At 32.8% G+C, this 25,153-nt stretch overlaps 2 protein-coding genes across 4 annotated transcripts; one reads left to right on the top strand and one right to left on the bottom strand.

The window, feature by feature from the left end:
* Window positions 1–6,088: 6,088 nt before the first annotated feature.
* Window positions 6,089–11,326, bottom strand: LOC124914102 (splicing factor 3B subunit 1). Of its 3 annotated transcripts, XR_007096800.1 has the most exons (4): window positions 11,204–11,326; window positions 7,083–11,089; window positions 6,608–6,730; window positions 6,089–6,393 (listed from the first exon to the last, which is right to left on the bottom strand). XR_007096800.1 is itself a non-coding variant. In XM_047454582.1 (3 exons), exon 2 carries the CDS (start codon window positions 10,947–10,949, stop codon window positions 7,104–7,106), a length of 3,846 nt encoding a protein of 1,281 aa, XP_047310538.1. In that variant the 5' UTR covers window positions 10,950–11,089; window positions 11,204–11,326; the 3' UTR covers window positions 6,089–6,393; window positions 7,083–7,103. The 3 variants fall into 3 exon arrangements, 2 of the variants coding, with proteins under 2 accessions (XP_047310538.1, XP_047310537.1); XM_047454582.1 differs by lacking the exon at window positions 6,608–6,730; XM_047454581.1 differs by lacking the exon at window positions 6,089–6,393 and having other exon boundaries at window positions 6,479–6,730.
* A 6,544-nt stretch (window positions 11,327–17,870) lies between these two features.
* Window positions 17,871–19,835, top strand: LOC124915484 (high-affinity nitrate transporter 2.1-like). The gene is made up of 3 exons (XM_047456207.1): window positions 17,871–18,690; window positions 18,810–18,925; window positions 19,020–19,835. The coding sequence occupies exons 1-3, from the start codon at window positions 17,902–17,904 to the stop codon at window positions 19,678–19,680; spliced, it is 1,566 nt and encodes a 521-aa protein (XP_047312163.1). The 5' UTR covers window positions 17,871–17,901; the 3' UTR covers window positions 19,681–19,835.
* Window positions 19,836–25,153: the final 5,318 nt, after the last annotated feature.

The following is a 25,153-nucleotide window of genomic DNA, read 5'->3' as shown; positions in this document are numbered from 1 at the left end:
AGAAACTAGAGTAGACTACAAAGAAAAAACAATATCAAAACACAATTAAAAGACTTGAAACAACGAAAGAGATCAAATCAAATCGTAAGAACTAGCTCAAATCGATGCCAGTAATTATACTGTCGTGAATTTTTGGACTTTTGGCGTTTCTCTCTTTTTTCGATTTAATTTACTTCACTTCACTTCGTCTTCTCTACCCTCTTCTCCGATCTTATAAAAAAAAAAGTTTTTATCAATTCTTTTTCATAGATCATCATTATTTGTGTGTTTAAGAGCTTCCTTAAATAATATATTCTAAGCAAGATCTTATCTACATTCATCATAAATAAGCTGAGGTAGCTCCATTAACAATGTCTAGAAGAAAAAAAAATGTAATTGTGACTAAATATTATATAATAAAACAAAAATAAATAGAAAATAATATTTGAGCACGTTGGAGGATGAAAAGAAAGTTTGCTGAGTCAAGTAGGGAAGAAAGTACCAATAATTAAATATGTGGTACAAATTAGATATTCCTACTTTTTAAATGGCTTTATTCAATCTGGGTGATTACCCTCAAATTTGTCCCAAGTTATTGTAAAACCAAATGTTATGATTCTTTCTACTTTTTTATGTAATATTCTTTTGAAATATTTCGTTTTTTAAATTTAATTTTTATTAGATGATTTTGAGTTTGGGTTCTTTATTATTTATGTGAATAAAAAATTCATTATCCCGTTCAATAAAATCTCTTATAACAAAATCGATTGTATTAATGGGCTGGGCTTTAGTGTGGAAATAAGATCCAGTCCAAAAGCTGTAAGTTTAGGCCTAATACAGTTTTAAAAAGGAAAATAGAAAAACCTAAAAGGGCAGGGACCAACAAAAAGTATAAAAACTCTCTCTATCAGTGGATTCTATGGACATCGGCCAATCAAATGATGAATCCCTCAATTTAAAATAAAATAATATATATTTTACTTTGTCACTTTAACAATTATTTAATAAAAAAAATATAGTTTATTTATTATTTTTAGCATAAATAATTAAAAATGTATTTAAAAATTTTAAAAACTTTTCGAAAAATAAAAATAAAATTCTTCTATATCAAACAAAAATGTGACACTAGCTAATACCAACTCATCTAATCTATATCTCAATTGTAAAGATTTAATATATGATATTAAAGTCTTAAATTTATTTTGTATTAAAAATATTTTAAATTATATAAAAATATTTGTAAAGATAAATATCAAACCACAACTCTAGCTAGGATATAAACTATAAATAATTAAGTGGACATGATTAAGATTATTATTTCAAAAACTATATAAATCAAAATGTTTGAAATGATTTAGAAAAAATAATTAAGAAATTAATTATTAAATTATGATAGTAATTTTGAAGCATGATAAGCATGAAATCAAAAATGTTACGGATTTGATTAAGTTTAGGTTAGGAATCATATCGGGCGGATTGTTTCCCATGTTTAAAAAAAAATAATAATAATAATTTTGAAGCATTATATTTTTTTTTGATTAAAATAATAATGAATTGTTACGAAGGAAGGAGGGTATGAATAGCTGATGCGTCCGTCCTTAAAGGGTTCAAATTCTCCGAATTGAAATTTCATTGTGCAAGAAGGAAGATTTACTGCTTGGGCATTTGCATGCCAAAGCAAGCGGGTGTCTTTTGAAGAAAACAAGCTTTCCCCCATTTCCAAACAGCTATTGACGCCTGTAATTTCTTTTGGCGGAATCAGCTAGGTGAGTTTCAATTACTTTACTCATCAATAGGGTTAGCCTACCACTCTTCCCTTCTTCGTCTTTTCCGATGTTGCTGCCTTTCCTTTTCGATTCCAATTGAGTTAATTCAAATTTAAGATTGAACCTGGATGGATGATGTTTCTTGGCTCCTTTTCTGAATTCTGTGTTTCTTGTTCCTCAGATTTTTATGATCTGTGAGTGTGACTTTGACCGTTCAATTGCTTGCTCGAGGAGAATATTGCTAGAAGAAGCACAGGAGGGTACTCATCTAAATCAGGTTTAACTTCTTTTCGAATGCTGCAATTTCATGTTTATTTGATAGGTTTTATTTAAGGGATTCATTCCTCTTTAATTTAATTATGTGGACAAGTGTCTTATGTGGGATACAATCAGTTTGGATGGTAATGTTGTGGCAAGTTGGATAAAGAAGAGAGATGATAGACAGCTTAAGATTAGGTTTACCAGTTTGAACATTTATCAGTCGAGTAGGATATGTCTGAAGGCTATACATTTATATCTGGGTCCTTGTTTTAGTGTGCTTAGTCCTTGCCTTTGTTTGTGATGAGCGGCTTGAAGTTTGATAATGGGTGCTTGTAGTTACTTGAAAATATTTTTGTTTAGATTTCATAAATATGTAGTAGTATCACAAATCAGTCAACTTTAAGACTATAACCAAATCACGTCTTCTGACTCTTCTGCGATTTTTGGAGAAACTGGATTCTTACAGAAGGTGATTGACTGATATGGCTTTGTCTTTTATAGATGTTGCATTGTTTGTTTTCTCCAGTTATTATTAGTGGAAGTTTACAAATAGCTTAAAATGACATGCTATGGTCTTGGTATCACTTAATCCCGAATTTTGGAGTTTGAACTTTTATTGTGTAAAGTATAATCTCGTGAATAATAAAGTTTTTCCTTGTTTAACTCGGAAAGTTTAGCCTTTCAATATCTAAACAAAAAGTAGGTAACCAGATAAGGACTTTCCTTGTTCGATTTGGCAGTTGGAAAAATAGGGTTTATACGCAAATATACGTACAATGGACAATATTTGTTTATATTTTACCTTAACAAAACAATCTGATAGAGTCAAAACTCTAGGGGTTTAAACAATCTAGGAAGAGGTTGTGAGATGCCAAGGGAATCTAAACGAGAAGTATATAACCTTCTTATAACATAGATATGTTCTTATACTAGTCTAGCCCTAACCTGGAAAGGTAACGCCTATCCTACTAATTTGGAGCAGATAAATACTATTCTTATAAACTAGAAAGATAACTACTTCCATAATAAATTGGAAAGATAAATACTATCCTAGTGACTAACTAAAATAAATTACAATAATTAAATATGCTAACCCTAATACTATTTATTCTCCGGCCACGTGTTGTTGATTGATTGGCCCTTCGGAACATCTAGTTTTCCTTTCCTCCGCATCACAATCACACATTCACCTGAGAAATGAAGAAAGGATTTACCAAAGACGATTTTTAGCAGAAGAGAAAATTTATTTTTTACAGGACATATTCCGTAAGGAAATGATTGACAAGACTGTATAATAGGCTTTCTGGGCATGAGATTAAGAGTCTACTTTTTGTTGCTTTTTCATTTCTTCCACTGAAGTTCCTCCATTGATTATACACATCTAGATATTAGCTCAATCAAGTAATGATTAAAGCCGGAATAAGCACAAGAATGCACATGACAGAATATGTTGGACTTTGACTTATTTCATAAGTATACTAGGTCTATGTTTCGTTCGAGCGGAATTCAAATTGGGGGTTCCAATTCTAAGTACTTCTTTGTTTGACGACTTAAAATAAGGAATTGATATTATAAATCAAATGGAATTGAATGTATATACTTTCCAAGTGTCAATTTATCATTTCCACTTCAGAATTGCAATTCTACAATTTCTCCAAACATAATAATTGAATTGTAATTCAATTCAATTCCAATTCTTATAAAATATTGGAATTATGATTCTAAATTTCAATTATACACCTCCAAACATAGCCTAAGAGTTGTTGTGATATCAATTCAATAGTAAAATTGAAGGGTAAACCCTAGATGGTGGACACACAATAGATTAGTATCTAATATGTTAATGTTTGTTTTAGCATTAATTTCATATGTAAGTTTGAATTGCAGTGGGTTGGACCTGCCAAGTGTCCACTGTGAACCAGTTTCCATGTTGGGAAGTATAATCCATTGGTGACTAAAATTATTTTCTCCTTTTGTGAAATCATTGCATTATAGTGATACCAAGTCAAACTATGTTAATGGAAAATTGTGTGCCTTATGTTGATTTGTCAATCCCGGTTGAAGTGCTTGAGTTGCTGATGTCGGTCTATGTTTTAGTCCACTGTTGTGGATGAATTTTGTGATCCAATGAGTTTTTTTTTCTTCTTTTTTTGTCGCCTTTATTGTTTAATAGTTTGCTTGATGGCTTTATTTTGGAGGAACTTATTGTCATAATAGTGAACATATTGTTTCTTGTTTGCTTGACTCCGTGCCAGCTAAATTTGTACTGCATAAAGGGTGATTGGGTTTCTGGTAAATTATTTGCTATCCTAATTTCTTAACTTGTAAATAGTAAGAGTCGTGAACTAAGAGGCTGCACTCTCAAGAGTTCGATTCCCACTGAGAACACGTGATTTGTGTGTTGAAGTTGAATATTGGTTTGTACAGCTTGCTTTCAGAATACTAGTTGTAATCCTTTGGAGTTCAATTTATATATAGGGAATGATGCAATTCTACATAATTCATGACCATATAATATGTGTGTATATTGATTTTGCTTACTTTTTTTTATCATGATAATGAGATGAGACTAATTGGACCTGCATGTATATCACATTGCATATGTTATTGGCAGATTGTGAAACTTGCAGTTGGCAATTCGATATGAACCCGTCATTTGGTGAAAGTGAAGTAAGTCTAGTAGGACCTACATACATGTATAAAAACCAACCAATCAAAGGATCTTATCTAATCTATTATCATCAAACTAAACTTTACAGGAGGAGCATACTGTGGTGGGATTTGAGATTCCAAAATCACCGGAATCAAGTTACAACAATGTGTATCCAGGGAATGAAGATGCGACACGGGACCCGCCTCTAGCCCCTTTGCAACTCCATCATACAATCATGAACTGCCCCCCAGCAAACCTGGACCACTACCCTGGATCATCATCCCTCCCAGAACCTCAGAATGCGATACTCAACCATCTTTACATAGAGACCAGAGAGCCTTCAAGACCTGTTGTGGCACTTGGCCTCACTCATCGTTTTCGTTCCAAATTCGTGACGGTTGTTCTCTATAAACCTGTTCAAAGAAGAGGCAGTAGTGCCAGAGCTTGAACCGGTCGGTATCTCTCTTAACATCCTTTAATTTGCCCAGATTCTTTAAATTTCAGTTCTAACTGTTTTTAATCATTGTAGGGGTTAGTGTTTGTAAGATGCAAGAAGGGAGTGGAGCTTTGAATTGGAAAAGAACAACTTCCTTGGTGTGTCTGTCCTTAAGAATTTGAGATGAAAAGAATAGATGGTGGGATTGCAACTGACAACTTTATTCAATCAATCCGGCAAAGGATAGAACTGAAATTATTATCAGTTTATACAACTTTCAATATTGTTGGTTTTCCCTCCAGTATTATATTATATTATTATTATTATTATTAATATTAGCTTTATTTGTGAGCTTAACTATGAATAGCTTTATTGTCTGAGAATATCTTCCTTGCCTCCTTCACAGCCATGTGTTGTTTAGCACAAGTTAGAATATCTATCAATGAATTAGTTTATCTGGACACTACCACTCTTTTTTCTTTTTCATTTTTTTATACATGAACTCATGTAGGTTTTTTTCCACATCACATCAAGCAGCAGAATGAAGGCAAAGTTATTTATCTGATTTGTTGATGCTTAAACTGAGCCCATTTCAAAACACTTTTAACATCATCTTATTTTCAAAATATGTATTATAATTTTTGTTTTTTTTTAACTTCTCAACCTTGACCTACACAATCAACCTAAAAGGCGGATATTAGCTCAAAGCTTACCTTGGATTCGGTCATATCATCATGAATCGGTTCTTTTGGTTCAATTTATACTTGTTTGGTTTGTTTCTCTTGCACCCTTAGTTTCATGAAACCAATGTGGGGGCTGACTTATTTGTTTCAAGAAAATTAAATATTTAAAATGTTCTTGAATCAAAAATGAAAAATTCTTGTCATTTTCTTATCATTATTAATTGTTTATGGGTTTATATAGAGAATAAGAATTGCTTTTTTATTAAATGAGGTCATTATTATTTAAATAGTTTTCAAAACAATTAAATCATAATGAAAATCAAGTACATGTTTAAGTAGTAAGAATAATAGTGTCAAAAATAGATCAAAAAAACAGTATTTGCATAAGCCATTGAACAAAAACAAGTCCAATAAACATAAGAGAGTTTCATCAAATTCAACCTCTCCAAATCTCAAGATAATCCCACAACAGTTGGGATTATTACCTATATAACTATTTAAAGATGAATCGATTTTTTCATGTATCCAATCTGCCACCAAGCATTGTATAGAAGAGAAAAATGATAAATCATTGGCAGTTTCTCACTTATATCCCATCCATCCATCCATCCAAATCTGTATCCACAAACAAGAAGTCATTATTTGTATAGTTCTCAAAACAATTAATATATATAATAAAAAAAGCATCATAGCATACACATGATGAAATATATATAATTGTTGTTTTGTCTGAAATTGCAAAACCACATACATAATAAACAAACAAGTCAATAATCAAGAAAGAGTTGTTGGGATTAACAACAATCACACAACAGTTGGGATAATCTACCATAGTCATTTCGAATTTCCTGTATCCAACCCACCACCACCAAGCATTGTATAGAAAAAAAATAATAATAATTCATTGGCTGCGGTTTGTCAGCTTATATCCATCCAATCCATCCATCCAAATCTGTATCAAAAAACAAAAGTGTTCCTTTCTTTATCAACTAGCAATTAACAAAGTTAAATAAGGCGAAAAACATCATAAAGAAGAAACTCCCACAAAATGGCAACAATTTCAATATATGAAGTAGTTTTAACAATGTAACAAATCATTTCCAGAATATCGAAATCCCAGTCTGCGTCAGGTAGCAATTACAACAAGGTTAAATAAGAAGAAAAACATCATCAAGATTCAAGAACAAACTCACAAGAGCATCATAGAAATTAAAACTCTACAAAATGGCAACAAATTTCAACATATCAAGAAGAATTCCCATGTCAAACCAAATAATTGAAGAAAAACAAATGGATAAACTTACAAGTTTTTTGGTAGCTCATCTTCAAACAAACATCATCAACTCCGGTCTGCTATACGAATTACTTCCTTCATCCTCGAGAACCGGATAAGCAGCCACAAGAGCATCCTGCCCACCAATATACAACGAATTATAAATCTTCCAATAAACCTCCCTAACTTTCCTCGCCGGATGAAACAACCCCTGAAGACAATAATTCAACACAACCGCCGCCCCCAACGCAACCCTCATCCCCTCGATCGCCTCCATAACCGCATTTATCACATGAGGCGAAGTCTCAAATATATTCGGCCAAACAAAATTCAACAAATGAACCAACGCATCCTCACACCCCAAACCCGCCACTCCCAAAGCCATATGCTTCACAGCCGAAGCCGCCGTCTGCCTATGAACCAAATCCCTATCCATCAAAGCATCCTCCAACAAAGGAGTAACCGCGTATATATAATCCTTTCCCATCTCCCCGATGTACTCGAACAGAAACGAAAGCGATTTCAAAACTCCATTCTGAACATTCAGCTCTGGCACCCTGTACTCGTTCATCAGCGCCGGCAAGACAGTGAAGGGTGAACAAGTCTCAGCCACAATCGCAATCGCGACGGTTGTGCAAACACGATTCTGCCTCTCCTGAACCTTCAAGTTGTTAAGCAAGGTGGCCAACACGTCTTGAGGACCGATCGCTTTCGCGATGTAACCAAAAGTGTTGACAGTCGCACGACGAATACCCTTCTTATGAGCCTTCAGCATCTCGAGAAGCTCGAAACAAATCCTCATCCATTCCCTAGCAGGCACGAATTCTGCCCCTCGATCTGCTATCCTCCCCACAAGATCGATGCAATTCTCCTGCACCTTCTCGTGTCTGTTCTTCAAAATCGGGGTTAATCGAGGGAGAAGATCTTTAATAGGAGGGGTCATCTTAGTCATACCAATTACATTCACGATAGATTTCAAAGCTCCCAAAATCGACCCCAAAACTTCTGGATACTCCTCCCCTAAATATTCGTACAACACGACCCCGAGATGACCCATCAGCTGTTCTTCCTGGCATTGTTTCATCACAACTGCAATCCTCGAGATCAAATCTGCCGCCTGCTGCCTCACCTTAGCGCTCTTGTTATTCAGCCTCCACTTAATCGTACCGCATATCTGAGGAAGATAAGGCTTCACCTTCATTCCAAGAGCATTCACAACCGCACCAAACCCATTAAGCATCACATTTGCATCGTCACTAGTCTGCTCCTGAAACGCGTAGAGTATACCGTCGATGAGAAGCTCCTCCAAACGAGAATCGATATCGGAAGCACCCAGATTCGCAACGACTTTCTCGATGGTTTCCATAACCATACGTCGATAAGGCTCGCTCTCGTCTTTCAAATCCTCGACTATCCTCCCCACTATATCCGCAACTCCAACTTTGTTCGCTATCTCTACAGTAGTATCCACCAGCTGCCTGTAGTTTCTCCGATCAAGCGCCATCCTTCTCACCCAGAAGTTCCTGAAGAATTCGGGGAGAATATCGCTACGAATATAATCAGCCTCCACACCCTCCGTGCTCACACATTGCTTCACCACTTTCAGAACGATCTTCTTCATTTCTTCGTCGGGCGACTGGAACTCGCGAATCAAGATCACCATGACTTCTTTGGTATAGTAGCTAGCGTATATAGCGTCCATTAGAGGAATGATAAAACCGATTGCCTTCAAAAACGCAGCGAGGACCTTCCCACGGTGTGATCGAATACCCTTCCATAGAGGCTTCAATACAGAATCAAAGCTCTCGATACCATAAGGAGCAGCAGCCTCGGCAAGTGCAGCCAACGATAGCGCAGTAATGGTTCTAACCTTCTGATTCTCGTCGTTCAGCCCGTGTTCGATGATCTCCACTAGTGACCTTAAATGAGGAAGGACAGCACAACCTATTAAAATAGCAATCTGCTGAACGATCTTAATCCCAGTGTGACGTGCCTGCCATGATTTCTTACTCTGACAGACTGCTTTCAAGAATGGTAACAGAGCAGGAATTCCGAGAGCTGATGCGACGACACTAAAAGCTCTTGCAGTTGTGTTTCTCACGTATTCGTCTATGTTATCGATATCTGGACGCATAGCAGCAATCATCGTAGCCAAACCTGCAGCCTTGCTGAGATTTGAAATGATCTCACGACCCTCCACACGGGCATAATAATCTTCATCGATCAATAAAGGCTCAATCACGACTAAAATCTTGTGTACGTAGGGACGAACAAGTTCATCCAACTTATACAACACCCTGTCGATAACCTTAACCAGAAGATGCCTCTCTTGATCTTCTAAAGTAGGCTGCATGAGCAAAGGCAGGATGCGGTTAAACAAAGGGCCAGCACCGAGCTCTCGCGCCTTATCAGTCAGCTGTCTCAAAGCTGTCTTCCTCTGAGGAGGCGTCCCGTTCTTCACCTTGAGCAGAAGTTTCATTATCTTACGCTCCTTCTGCTCTTCAGGAGATAACTCCTCCTCGTTTTCTTCGTTCAATAACGGAGCAAAATACTGATAGTCTTCCGGTTTCATGAACGGTAACCCACCTGGCAATTCCTTCGGAACGTCGAACTGCTGACCGCGATTCTCCTCTGGGATCGAATAAAGTGGAGTTGCTAGTGGTGTGGGAGTAGCTAGAAGCTTCCTTGCAGGTGTTCTAATGGGAATGTAAGATGCAGGTGGATCTAGAATCTTGTACCCATCTTGTGGGAACATTGAATCGAGTTCTTCATCGGTCAATGGCCTATTCCTTTCTTCAATATCTTTCTCCCATCGAAGAAGGTTGTACTGCTCGGGTGTGATCGCACCGCGAAGATTGATGGCACCGGGAGTTGGAGTTGCAAGTTCGACTCCACCGATTGGAGTTACTCCAGGAGTGTAAGCAGCTGTGGGTGTGGCTCCGGCCATTGGAGTTGCACTTCCCATTGTGGCTGGAGTTTCGTCCCATCTTGACCTTTGCCTCTTTGGGGTTGGGGTAGCTAGACCGCCCAGCTTTGGAGTAGCATCCCATGTCATACCGTGTGGGGTGGCACCAGGAGTGGCACCGCCAGCAGATGGAGTCACGTCTGAATCAACCAATCGACCGGGGGTGGGGGTTTCGTCCCATCTGTTTCTTCTAGATAAGGATGGAGTTGCATCACCGATGACTCTTCCTGGTGTAGGGGTCGCATCCCATCTTCCACTTCCAACTCCAGGGGCGGAATCGGGCATGTCCCAATCGGAATCCATCTTTGCTTTCTTAGCAATTGAATCGTCCTGATTCTGATTAGGGTTCTGGTTCTGATTCTGATCCCACCTGTTCCTCCTCTTCTGGGAAGGCTGAGAAGCAGCAACCGGCTCCCTTTCCTTCTCAGATGACTTATTCTCCTCTTCATCCTTCTTCTTCTTAGCAATCAACCTTAAAGTCTCCTCTTTATCTCTTTTCAAAGCTTCATCCCTCATAATATCTGCATATGTCCTCACATTAATATCTGGAGTCTTGTCCCCAGAAGCGAATGCATCATGCCTGTCTGGAGAGATGATACGAGTCAGTCTCCTCCGTCGGTAGTCATCTTCTCTGTCAATAATCCTCTGCGGCTTCTGAAATCCACCCATGGAATCCTCCTCCTCACCGCCTTTAGGGATTTCGTTCATGATTGATTTTGGAGCAGTATATGAAGACAACTTCTTCCTGAATTCCGATTCCGTGGATTCCACGATCTCCTCTTCCTCGTTTACAGGAATCGACTTCTCGTACCCGTCGAATGGATTGTTGCCGCCATACAAATCAGTGTCGAAGGTAACTGAAGTGAGCGAAGCCAGTTGCTGCTCCATCTTTTTCCTCTCTTCCTGAGTCTTCGCAATCTCATCCGAATCCATCTCTCAATATTCGAGCTTCACAGCCAAATACTACTACGACAGTCACCCAAGAAAACTACAGCTATCGTGTTTTCTAATAAAGCTAGTCGAATTCAACAAGAAGCGCTAAGATATTGCCGTCAATCTTGAAAGAAGTAAACCTGTTGAAGAGAAGCATAAACAGAGCTATATAACTCAATCGTAAACCCTAAGTTCCAGAAACAAAATGAAATGAAAAAAAACAACAAAAAACCCAAAGAGAAACTCCGGCGTACCTGCTGTGATATACGAAGAAAGCTAAAGAAATTGATCTTGAGATCCCCGATCTTCGATTTGAAGCAGAGACAAGAAGAAATGAAGAACAGACCAATTAGGGCAAATCGCGATTTTGGGTATTGTTATAACACAGTGCACCATTTCATTTCTACCGAATATATTCACAATAAGGTCCTCCAATTTGTGAATGAGATACAAATGGTTGTTGAAGTATTTTAATTAATAAAAAGTATAACTATATTTCTAATGTTGACAAAAGTGGCGTGAAGTTGAGAGATTAATTTTTTTTATATAAAATACTTCAAGTAACTACTCATTAAATAAGTAGGAAATCTTACAAAATTTCAAATCAAGATGATCATGGAATATGATTTTTTTTTTTTAAATCATCTCAATCTCAAATAATACTTAATAAAGTAAAAAAAAACAAAAAAAAACATGGTTAACAATAATCGTTTTTTTTTTCTTTCTCATATTACAATTTACATGCAACGTTGAAGTTTATGTTGATTTCTTATATTTTACTTTGATAAGCTCTAAATAGTCTTTTCATTCTTAATCTATACATTTTTTTCATTTCTCATAGTTTGGGAGGCTCATTTTACTTTTGTTCCTTTTAGTTAAAACTCTATTTGACTTCCTATTGCTCAAACATCAATTAGAGATGGGCTAACTTCGTTAATTATCCTTTTCATTTCGTATCTTCTTAGTTTTGAAAAAAGAATTTATTGCTAATAATTCAATAAAATGGTATAACAAATGGGGTAGCTATTCTCAGGGGTGGAGCCAGGATGAAAAATTATCTGGGGCTGACTCCAACTTGCATCTCAGATTTAACTTTCTATGTTCCGCTTTTTTTCAATAAAATTTCCACGATTATTAGAAGATGGAAACTCGTCATGCTCTCTCAATGCACACGCTTGCAAAGTGAGTCACCGAGTAATTTCAATAGTTGCTGTAAGCCGTAATCTATTATTTTGTTTTTCATCTGAAGACTGTGCATTTAGTATGACAAGGATATTCATTAGATTATCAAGATATTCAACTGCCCTATTATGTGGTGAAATATTATATCCTATATGCATAACAAAAGAGCATATATCCTCATCATTAACTCGCTTTCAATATTTGAATCCATCTATTGTAAATGTAGGTTTTTGGGTTGCTTATGTTAAAACAAGAAACATGAGAAACAAAAAGCAGCATCTTTCAAATGAGAGTATTCTAACCAAGTAAATTTCTTAAACCAATGACTTTGGAACCGTCGATTTTGATTTCCAAATTTGGTCGGCGGGTACTCATAATTAATAGGTTGATATGACCCAATCTTGATATAAGCTCGTCTAATTTCATCCCTTTGATTAAAAGGATATTTCTATATCGGAATACTTAATGTTGGATCAAGTTTAAGAGAAATTACATCAACATCAATTCTATGAGATTTGTTAAATTCTTGAGTAGAGATATCAAATTCTTTATTTTAACTTGTTTATTAATATTAATTTTTATATTTTACTCTTATAAATAATTTGTATTATTAAAATTGATGCATTATTATAAAATAAGTTAAAGGTTCAATTCTAGGAGATTTGTTAAGTTCTTGATGAGTAGGGATATCAAATTCTTTAAGGCCATGGTTTGATCACCTGACCTCATATTCACATTTCATTAACATAGCCAACTAGGCTAAGACTCACATGTCAAACATATATATAAAAAAATTTCTTTTAGGATTTTAAATTAGGTGGGGCTGGAGCCCACCCTAGCCCATGGGTGGCTCCGCCCCTGGCTATTCTGTATAAAGAAAATTAGGATAACAAGCGCGAAACCCACTTGACAGGTGGAAGAAGCTATTTCGCTCGACTAGAGGGTATCGCACGCGTCAATGATCAGTTAGACCGGACCCAGATTTGAGACCATTACTCACGTTGAATGCCTCACAACCCAATCTTTAAAATGCAAGGTAAAGTCAGTCTATCTATTTTTCTATCGAGGTAAAGTTTTAGACTATATAATTTTTTGGGAGGACTTCGTACAATACAAATGACAATTCAAAGAAAATGTATAGATAGTTGAAAAGTGAGAGGGAATTCGTGAGAAAATAACATCTTTAATCTCAAAATATTTGTCAGAAAATATTTGGGCCCCATCTTGGTATGACATTTGTTTTTTATCTTGATCATTATAGGTATAGGCCACAAACACGATCCATATGTGATTACCAAACAAAACTGATACTCTAGAAAAAATAAAATAGAATCACTATTCTAAGCAATAAATCATTTGTCAAAATGAAATATTATATAACAAAATTTAACATAAACAAATATTTTACAAAAAGTTGTATAAAGAAATTTTAAACGTAACTTAAACAACTAGCACGAGTAAACAGGCCCATTGACATTTATATCCATAATCAAATTTTGAAGTTATATTTATTATTATAAATGTATATTCAAATCAATAAAAAAATTCATGTTAACATTAAAAATAAATAATGTTAAAAAACAATTACAATTGAGTTATACATAACCTTTAAGCAGTGAAGTTTCAACCTTAGAACCTTTGGAATGCCTCTATAATTGAACTTTTTCATCCTGTTGGATACAAGGATCGGATACAAACAGAGCCGACCTCAAATTTTGGACTGCCTAGCCCATGGTAGAAAAAAAAATTAATTTTTTGTTGTTGCCCTAGATTTTGTTTAAAAAATTAATAAAAAAAAATTAATTTGAGTGATATCTTTACTCATAACTAAATAAAATTTATAAGTTTGTACCGTGAACCATTAAATTATAAAATTTTATGTTTAAATAAGCATAAATTTATCTAAATACCTTGTATATTTTATTAAAGGGACTACGGGAGTGGGTGGCCTAATCTAAAAGCTTGCTGGGCTTACCGCAGGCCCGGCCCGAATACAAAGGATCCTTGTTCGCCCCAAAAATTACGAAAAAAAAAACTTGCATACCAAAGCTATTGTGTGCAATCTCCTGAAAAGTTCTCCAACGTTGTATAAAATAATTTTAGTTACAACAATATAATTTCAGAATTTGCCAAAAAGTAAAAAAAAAAAAATTAAAAATTGACATAGTTAGTTATACTTCTACTCCTCTCTTATTCTAAATTGTAAGTTTAAGTGAGAATAAGAATATTAATCTATATAAGTTTGAGATTGAAAACGTCAATAATATTTGTTTGAAAACACCTTCTCTCTTGCCAAATATATCTTTGAAATTCTAATTTAGATGAGATGCAGTGAATTAGACATATATTTACAACTTTGTTAAAGTTTATTAGTTCAAATTCAAGTCAATTTAGAAAATGTTTTCAAATATAATTGTATGTAGAGGGAATGGGTTGAGTGATCTAACAATTGTTCTTCATCCACTTAATTATTTTTGTATATCATTTTGTCAGAAACTAAAACTAAATTCATTTAGCAAAAAGAAATGTTATCATGATCAAAATTTTATATACGTAATCTAAAACTTTATTGAAAAAATTACTTTTCAAATAATTTTTTTTTCATCTATATATTATAATTATATTTTGCAAACAATATCATTTTCACCTTTTATTTTGATGATTTTTACATGTAATTATAACAAAACAACACTTTTTTTTTACATATATCATAATAACTTGTTATTATTAATGTTATTTAACGGTTCTATTTATAAATTTAATAAAATATATTTTTACTTATTTTATCGTAAAAAATTGAAACTTTAAATTTTGTTTTTAATTAAGACTCTTCAATTTAGTAACAAATTTTGTATTTTGTTAGAAAAAAAACTCAATAAGTTATTTTAACTTTTAGAAATATTATTATGCATAAGAAATTAGTTTCCATTAAAATAATAATTCTATAAATTAAAACATAATAATACAATAAAAATAACTTCTCAAATTTATGTATAAAGAAGGTAATAATTGTTGATTTATAAACATTAACAATTATTTTACGAAATTGTAATCTCCAATCCAATTCATATTCAAAAGAAAGCAAAGTGATCTTACACAAATTGTTTTATTATTGAATCTTCTCTATTGAAAATTTTAATTAAAAATTGTTTATACAATTTGATATCTAGATCATCCATTTTTTAATTAATTTTGTATTGTTTAATAATTAATCTCTTAACTCTCAATAAATTGAAGTAAATAAGAATTAATTCTTTATAAAAAAAAACATAACAATTCACTACTCTCAAGATGATTCAATCATATTTTTTTTCTTAAAGTAAATGACTTACCATTATAAATTAAGTTTAAAACTTAGGTCTTACAAGGATTAATCAAAGTGGTATATAATCTGGTGTCATAAAATATCCTTGAATAAAAGAGGGTTTTAATTTAAATAGAAAGTCATAAAATGGTTTGTTGAAAGAAAGAGGGGGTAATTCTTACCATTTTTATTAGGCAAAAGTGAAGCAAATAGAAAATGGACCAACTTGATTTGCCCAAGAGCATCTAAAATGAATATGCTCAAAGAATAATTATATTTAAAAAATCATATTTAATACTTTGTTTATATGGGATATTAGTTGATTCTTAACACCCTTTTCATCTCGCTTATTTTGTGGTTACAAACTTATAAATCATTTAGGGTTTGTCTACTTGTTATAAATAAATAAATCATTTAGGTTTCTTCATGTGGGTGGTAGAGGCACTTAGTCAACCTCCTCTCATGTTGTTTTAGTGGATACAAAAGTATTTTTATAATATAACTATTTAAATATATATAAATATAAATTTATTTAAAACAAAATAATAAGTAAAATTCACTATAAAATATTTACAAAATTAGTTACATTATTTATTAGAATAAATAATAACTTTTTTTTAATTTATAAATATAAATTTATATTTTTTTCTTGTGAAATCAATATTTTTGTATATTTATATTTTTTTTAAATGATTCAAAGTGTGAAAACTCGAAATAACTAAATACATGAGTTATTATACTCGACCGTTGAATTTCATGAAAATAAATTATTCAATAAAATATTAATTTATTTGAGTTTGTAATTTGTTTAATTAAAATAATGTTTATATATATATATTTTTTACACAATTAAAATAATAAAATATTATTATTTTAATTAATAAATTAAATAATTAAATAAAAAATTATAAGATTTGAATAAAAAATTATAAACAACCCACCGACCATCAAATCAAACAAAATTTAAATTATTAAAATATTCTTTCACCAAATCTTTATATATTATTGAAAGATGGGTGATAAATGAATGAATTTGGGAGGGAGAATAGGAGAATTACGTGTCACTACATCATTGGGTTGAGCAAATGATAAAATGTGAAGGGAGAAGAGAAAAAAAATTTGTTATTTTTTCAGGAAATCAGATTGCACAACTTCGATCTTTTTCAATTACGCCATATCATTCTCTCACCCAAATTTCATGTTTTGGGTAATATCTTTCATCGTATGTTTTTCTCAACGTTTAGTACAAATATAAATATTCAATGTCACTTTTCCGTAAAAAAAATATTTACAAAAAAATATTTACATGATCACATGATCATAGAAAGCACATATATATATATATATATGATATACTGTACAATCAATTATATAGTAAAAGAGTATGAGCTAAAACAAAGGACAAAGGGCTTTTTTGGTTCAGGTTTGGAAAGAGAGAAAAGTGATTATTAGTAATAATTGGTGATAATTTTAAAGAAATTATGATGTTTTTTTTGGTAAAAAGACTTAAAAGGTATTGATATATATAAATAAAATAAATAATTATAATTTAAAATAGAGAGTATTTTAGTATTTTGGTTAATGATTTGATTGATTTGAAAGATGAGAGGGAAGTGAAGTGACAATTAATTTGGTTAAGTTATTTTGAAAACCCAAATACAAACAAGGCCAAAAGAGAAAAATGAAAAATAGTTATATATAATAAGTCAGTCAAACCAACCAGTTCCGTACAACAAAAGAGAAAAAAAAAAATAAAAAAAAAAATAAGGAGCTTTTATTAGAAAAGAAAAATGGTGCAAGAATTTTATAAGTTAATTTTAAGGCCTTAATTTGGACAATTCTATTACTTTTTATTTCCCTCAATTTTGAGAGATTATATATTATGCCTAAGAAATTACTTTTTAAAATAGATATTTATTTTTAATGAATTAATTATGAAAATATTAATTAATTAAATAATAAAAAATAGTTCATTCAAATTATAATAATCTTATTATACCAAAGTAGCCCAACGATGAGAATCGGCTTAAGAAGTTTCATGTTTTTGAGTTGAAGCACGACATGACTATAAGTTGTAATAAATAAAAAAAAAGTTATAATAATCCTACCAAAATCTTGTGAAAATCTATCAAAGCACATTATAATTATTTTCGGAACCCATATGAGATCACTGCAATATCGGAATCAACTTTTTTCTATGGTCCGTACTCTTAGTTTTAAATTTATTTCTCTTTAAAAATGTCTCAAAATCAACAAATTAATTAGTCCAATTTGATTTTACTTAAAAAAAAAAAAAGAAGAATCTTTTCCATTAAACAAATTAGACAATATAATTACAAACTAGTACAAGTTAATTACTAGGATTTTCATGTCAACGATCTCATTCTATAAATACCATATCCCTCTTCACCTCAATTCCTCACACTCACACACACACATTAGAAAAGCTTCATAATCACAAGAGAGATGGGAGATCATCAACATGCATCAATGGCAGGCTCTTTGTCAATTGATCATCATCAACATACAGAAGAAACCCTAAATGATTCCACCAAAAAATTTGATCTTCCAGTAGATTCCGAACACAAAGCCGAATCCATCAAGATCTTCTCCTTTGTTCAACCCCACATGAGATCATTCCACCTTTCTTGGATGTCCTTCTTCACTTGTGTCGTCTCCACTTTCGCAGCCGCCCCACTAATCCCCGTCATTCGTGACAACCTTAATCTCCTCAATTCCGACATAGGAAACGCCGGAGTTGCCTCCGTCTCCGGCAGCATATTCTCCCGGTTAGTAATGGGCGCACTCTGCGACCTTATCGGTCCCCGCTACGGCTGCGCCTTCATAAACCTCCTAGCCGCCCCGACCGTCTTCTGCATCTGCTTCATCACCACGGCCGAAGGGTACATTGCGATCCGGTTCATGATCGGGTTCTCGCTAGCTACATTCGTGTCGTGTCAGTACTGGACAAGTGTCATGTTCAATAACAAGATCATTGGACTCGTAAACGGGACCACCGCCGGTTGGGGTGACATGGGCGGCGGAGTGACTCAGCTCTTGATGCCCTTTCTTTACCACATCATCAAGGAATCCGGCGCCACCCATTTTACGGCGTGGCGAATAGCGTTTATGGTACCAGGATGGCTCCACGTCATCGTAGGGATTCTAGTGCTGACTCTTGGCCAGGACTTGCCTGATGGAAACTTTAGTGAATTACAAAAGAATGGTGATGTCCCAAGAGACAAGTTCTCTAAGGTGCCCTGTCATTAATTTTTTGTTTTTGTTTTTTTTTTTGGGTAAATTGTCTATGCGTGAAAATTCGAACCCATAATTTCACAAACGAAAAAACTAATTTTATCGGTTTTTTTTTACAGGTATTTTGGTACGCGGTTAGCAATTATAGGACATGGGTATTTTTCTTGATATATGGTTACTCAATGGGAATACAATTGTGCATCAATAATGTTATTGCAGGCTACTTTTATGATAGGTAGCTAGGCCGTATATAGTTATGTGACCATATATATATATATATTATTTAAATAAAGAGTAAATTTAAACATTTAACTTAATTATATGTATAGGTTTGATCTGAAACTACACACGGCGGGAATAATTGCGGCAGTATTCGGCATGGCAAATATATTCTCGCGTCCGTTTGGAGGGTATGCATCGGACATTGCAGCCCGGAGATTTGGGATGAGAGGTAGGTTATGGGCCCTATGGATACTTCAAACCCTAGGGGGACTTTTTTGCATTTGGTTAGGCCGTGCCAACTCCCTTCATATAGCCATAATTGCTATGATTCTCTTCTCGATTGGAGCCCAAGCGGCTTGTGGGGCATCCTATGGAATCATTCCATTTGTGTCAAGGCGTGCCCTCGGCCTAATTTCTGGCCTAACCGGAGCTGGTGGCAACCTTGGTGGAGGTCTCACTCAACTCATCTTCTTCTCCAGCTCAAAGTACTCCACCGCCGATGGACTAACCTGGATGGGAGTTATGACCGTGGCCTGTACTATTCCGGTCGCGATTATCCATTTCCCACAATGGGGGAGTATGTTCTTGCCGCCTTCTAAAAATACTAAGTATTCCACGGAAGAACATTACTATGCCTCCGAGTGGAATAAGGAGGAAAGAGACAATGGGTTGCACCACGGCAGCCTTAAATTTGCCGAGAACAGTCACTCGGAGCGCGGTAGAAGTTATGAACCCGCATCAAATCCGGTTCACTTTGATAATGTTTAATTATTAATTAATATGTTGTGTTTCGTAAAATAATTAATTAATTAATTAATTAGGAGGATATTATATATAGTTGAAGTCAACAAATATATAAAATAATATATATATATAATATTAATGAGCAGTTTGTAATATAATGGGAAGTCTTGTTTGTCTACACGGGAAATAAACCTCTGTCATACACAAAATGAAAAAGAAAAAAAAAAAAAAAAAAAGACTTTTGTTTATAATAAACTAATGTGCTACTTACTCTCTTTATTTTAACAATATGACTTGTTTGGTTCCAGTTTAAATGCTTTCACCTTAAATACTTTATTTTGTAAAACTTAAATAGTAAGGAGAGTTTGATTCGGCGTTTGCGTAATAATATTTTATAATAAGGTAATACAAAAATTATAATCAAACATATTTTGTGTTCTTCATTCGCCTAACGAATAAACTGAATAAACTGAATAAACTGAAACGAATAAGATGAATATGAGTTAATCATATCCAAAATACCTAAGAATAAACTAAATCTTGTTTGATGTATAAGATTTTTAAGAGTTTTTACCCAAAATTTAACCATTATTTCATACACTTATCACTATTTTTATATATCAAAATAACAAAACTATCTTTGATTTAATTATTTCATTTAAGATGCATAGAGAGAAAAATTTGAGGATATTTTTGACCATTTCTTTTAAAAACTAAAAAAAAAAACAGTATTACATCCACAACTACGACCCCACATAAATTCAAAGCGATATTCAAATGGAATCGAATCTGTGACCTTTTAAAAATGGAACAACGAATTAAGCACATATCTCGCAAATACACTTAAACTTTTAATCAGACGCATAATTTGTCGCCTGATGAGCTCAAATTCAGAACCTCAGGGAGCCTGAGAATATTTACCTCTTCTTGCCGTTAGGCTAGAAGAGTGGAAGAAAATGGAATAATGAGTTAAACACATAACTCGCAAACACACTTAACCATTTAACCAGACGCAGAATTTGTCGTCTCATAGACTCAACCTCAGAACCTGATAATATCCACCTCTTGTGGACAATAAAAAAAATGTTGTTTTTTTTTTAATTTTTTTTTTTTATCAAATTGGTTATATTAGGAAAAATCGTCCAAATTAAAAAGTGATATTATTGTGAATCTACTATGTTTGAATTAAAAAAAAAAGAAGAAGAAGTGATATTAGTATTGGAGGTTGGTCGCTCAATTTATGTGTTAATTTGGAATCAAACTAGGCCTATATGTGAATGTGCTATTAGAGAATTCTACGGGTTCCGTACATGATGTGGACTCAAATAATCGTACTGGATGCATTTAACCGTACTTATAAATAAATAAATAAATAAATAAATAAAATGACGTCTAAAAACATGATACTCCAACTTATTGATTATAAATGACCAGATTTAGTCAACGATATTCAATGACATTAATTTGTAATTTTATAAAATGAGTTAACTTGCTTTGGAAAGTTTTTCTTTTACGAGAAGAGACTTATTTTGGAAATTTGATTGCATTAAAAACAATTATATATATAATATATAAATAAATAAATATTGGATCTTTAAGAAGTAACTCTTTTAATACCCAAGCATCTTTCACGCCTCTCAAAACTATTAAAAAATAAATCAAATATCATATATGTACTTGTAATTTTCTTTGAAAACATCTAGCCATCTAATATATATTATCTCTCGATTCGATTGCACTCTTCTCATCCCCGATCTTGTACCCGATTGAGTATCTTTTTTCCTCCTTATACCTGACCCGAACTTAATTTAAAATACCGGAACCCGACCATCAAGTATATAGGGTATCAAACATACTGATATTGACATTCCTACTCTCGAATAAGCTTTTTTCTAATCTAATAGTTAAAGAAGAACTCAAAAAGAATCAACAAATGGTAGAAATAGAAATTGATTAGAACGCCCAAGTTGAATTGAGTAGATTTACCTTCATCAAGATAATTAATAAATTATGATTTCTAGAAAAATAATTAAAGAATAAGAGAAATTTTAAAACAAGTAATGATATTTATGAGTAGTGCTAGTTTTTTTTTTTTTTAAATTAAAATATTTAAATAGAAACGTGCATTGGCATAGGAAATGAATATTCGGTATTGGCTATTAATGATGAATTTATCACTCCCACCTAGATTATTAGATGATTCAATTAAATAATTTGTTACAACCAAATAAGTCATTAACCATAACTTAAATTATAATTATATACTACTGAACGTGGAAAGGTGATGTTTGAAACCGCGTACTATAATTGATATAAAATATTTTATTTTATTTTTAAAATGGGATAAGTTGACTTTATTTGCGGATATCATGTTGCATGTGGTAGCTCTGAGATCATGCACTTATCGCATTTAAGTTATCAATTAAAAACATTGGACTTCTGACCTACTTAATTTAATTATATATATATTTTTAATTAAAACTATAAATCTACCGTTGTTACGTAGATATGAGGTGGAAGTTTGACTTATGGCTCATGCTTGTTTCATCCTCATGCAATTTAAAATAATATAAAATCTGTAATTCAATTAATTAAATGTTTAGATAATACAAAAATAATTAATAGATCATGCCTAAAAAACTTTTGGTCCATCTTTACGTTATCAATTTTTAATTTCTTATGCAGAAGCAAGACAAAATGCTGTAGTTAGTAGGTCGTTTGGTAATTTTTACAACATGGTGTGCCACCCCCCTTGTACAGAAAAGTTGAATAATTTTAATCATAGCTTAGAGGAATTAGGTTGCCTACTTCAATATTGAAAATAGCATGAATGGATTGATGATCTCAATTCTTGAATTTTGATTTAGAGTGTAAGGTAAAAAGTCATGTTATAAATCCAGTAGTGGCAAATTCATGATTTTTTTTTACTGGGTTATCATGAGTTTTACATTATTACGGATAATAAGTGAGCATTTTAAGCATCTTAATCGAACTTATCCACGAAAATCTCTACTAAAATAAAATAAACTTTGAGCATTTAACATTTTTGTTAAAATGTTCACTTATTTTCATCAAAATTTTAACACATTTCACTGCATTACTATGTGATAAATTAGAACCTGCCACGTGAATTAAAAATGAACATTTAACTTCATCGTTAACCACTCTCAATTATTAAATTCATCAATATTGAACGAAGGATTAAGAGTTGATTTCTTTTAAAAAAGAAAACAAAAAAAACAAAATATTAAATTCTTTGATGACTCTAAATAATGAAACTTTTCAAACCATGAGTATTGAAATTTATGATACTGAGTTTATGATCCATACTTAGTTTTTGGATACTTATTCAACTTAGGTTGATATAGGCTCGTTATAATATAAGCTCGCCTAATTTCATTTTGCTGATTAACGGGATGTTGCAATATAGGAATTTAAATTACGGTTTATCATTCAAAAGTATTAAAATCAACAAGTACCCATTCACTCAACATCATTATATATTAGTTAGTTAAAAGGTTAACTTATATTAATATTAAAACGTCCCGCGTTTATCAAATTTGGTGTTGAATTTAAAATATAAAGTTTTTTTAGCCTAGTTGGTAAAGAGTTTTTATTTTGTTAGGTTGCAAGTTCGAAACATACCTCTAGCATTTTTAATTTTATTTTTAATCGTTTTAAATTTAAAAACGGGTCAACCCACAATCCGACCCAAGTATCCAAATTAACCACAGCTCTCGACCCGGCAATCCGGACAGTTTAAAAATTAAGTATCATTATATATATATAGATTAGTTAGTTAAAAGGTTGAACTTATATTAATATTAAAACGTCCCGCGTTTATCAAATTTGGTGTTGAATTTAAAATATAAAGTCTTTGTAGCCTAGTTGGTTAAAGAGTTGTATTTGTTTTGTTAGGTTGCAAGTTCGAAACATACCTCTAACATTTTTAATTTTATTTTTAACCGTTTTAAATTTAAAAACGGGTCAACCCACAATCCGACCCAAGTATCCAAATTAACCACAGCTCTCGGCCCGGCAATCCGGACACTTTAAAAATTAAGCATCATTATATATATATAGATTAGTTAGTTAAAATGTTGAACTTATATTAATATTAAAACGTCCTGCGTTTATCAAATTTGGTTTTGAATTTAAAATATAAATTCTTTGTAGTCTAGTTGGTTAAAGAGTTGTACTTGTTTTTGTTAGGTTGCAAATTTGAAACATACCTCTAGCATTTTTAATTTTATTTTTAAATATTTTAAATTTAAAAGTCTTTGTAGCTTAATTGATTAAAGAGTTGTACTTGTTTTGTTAGGTTGCAAGTTCGAAACATACCTCTAGCATTTTTTATTTTATTTTTAACCGTTTTAAATTAAAAAGCGGGTCAATCCACAATCCGACCAAAGTATCCAAATTAACCACAATTCTCGACCCGGCAATCCGGACACTATAAAATTAAGCATCATTATATATATAGATTTGTTAGGTTGCAAATTCGAAACATACCTCTAGCATTTTTAAAATTATTTTTAACCGTTTTAAATTTAAAACGGGTCAACCCACAATCCGACCCAAGTATCCAAATTAACCACAACTCTCGACCCGGCAATCTGGACACTTTAAAAATTAAGCATCATTATATATATATAGATTAGTTAGTTAAAAACTTGAACTTATATTAATATTAAAACGTCCCGCGTTTATCAAATTTGGTGTTAAATTTAAAATATAAAGTCTTTGTAGCCTAGTTGGTTAAAGAGTAGTACTTGTTTTGTTAGGTTGCAAGTTCGAAACATACCTCTAGCATTTTTAATTTTAATTTTAACCGTTTTAAATTTAAAAACGGGTCAACCCACAATCCGACCCAAATATCCAAATTAACCACAGCTCTCGACCCGGTAATCCGGACACTTTAAAAATTAAGCATCATTATATATATAGATTAGTTAGTTAAAAACTTGAACTTATATTAATATTAAAACGTCCCGCGTTTATCAAATTTGGTGTTGAATTTAAAATATAAAGTTTTTTCTAGCTTAGTTGGTTAAAAAGTTGTACTTGTTTTGTTAGGTTGCAAATTCGAAACATATAGCATTTTTAATTTTATTTTTAACCGTTTTAAATTTAAAAGTCTTTGTAGCCTAGTTGATTAAAAGTTGTACTTGTTTTGTTAGATTGCAAGTTCGAAACATACCTCTAGCATTTTTAATTTTATTTTTAACCGTTTTAAATTTAAAAACGGGTCAACCCATAATCCGACCCAAGTATCCAAATTAACCACAGCTCTCTTCCCGGCAATCCGGACACTTTAAAAATTAAGCATCATTATATATATATATATATATATATAGATTTGTTAGGTTGCAAGTTCGAAACATACCTCTAGCATTTTTAATTTTATTTTTAACCGTTTTAAATTTAAAACGGGTCAACCCACAATCCGACCCAAGTATCCAAATTAACCACAACTCTCGACCCGGCAATCCGGACA

This window comes from Impatiens glandulifera, chromosome 9 (assembly GCF_907164915.1).
Source record: "Impatiens glandulifera chromosome 9, dImpGla2.1, whole genome shotgun sequence".
NCBI lineage: Eukaryota > Viridiplantae > Streptophyta > Magnoliopsida > Ericales > Balsaminaceae > Impatiens > Impatiens glandulifera.
The sequence above is the reverse complement of the archived record's forward strand: the minus strand, read 5'-3'. Positions and strand labels throughout refer to the sequence as shown.

Coding starts and splice junctions, on each gene's coding strand:
- LOC124914102 (XM_047454582.1), bottom strand. CDS start 10,949: ATGGATTCGGATGAGATTGCGAAGACTCAGGAAGAGAGGAAAAAGATG.
- LOC124915484 (XM_047456207.1), top strand. CDS start 17,902: ATGGGAGATCATCAACATGCATCAATGGCAGGCTCTTTGTCAATTGAT. Junction 18,691..18,809: donor CAAGAGACAAGTTCTCTAAG/GTGCCCTGTCAT, acceptor TTTTTTTTACAG/GTATTTTGGTACGCGGTTAG. Junction 18,926..19,019: donor GCAGGCTACTTTTATGATAG/GTAGCTAGGCCG, acceptor TTATATGTATAG/GTTTGATCTGAAACTACACA.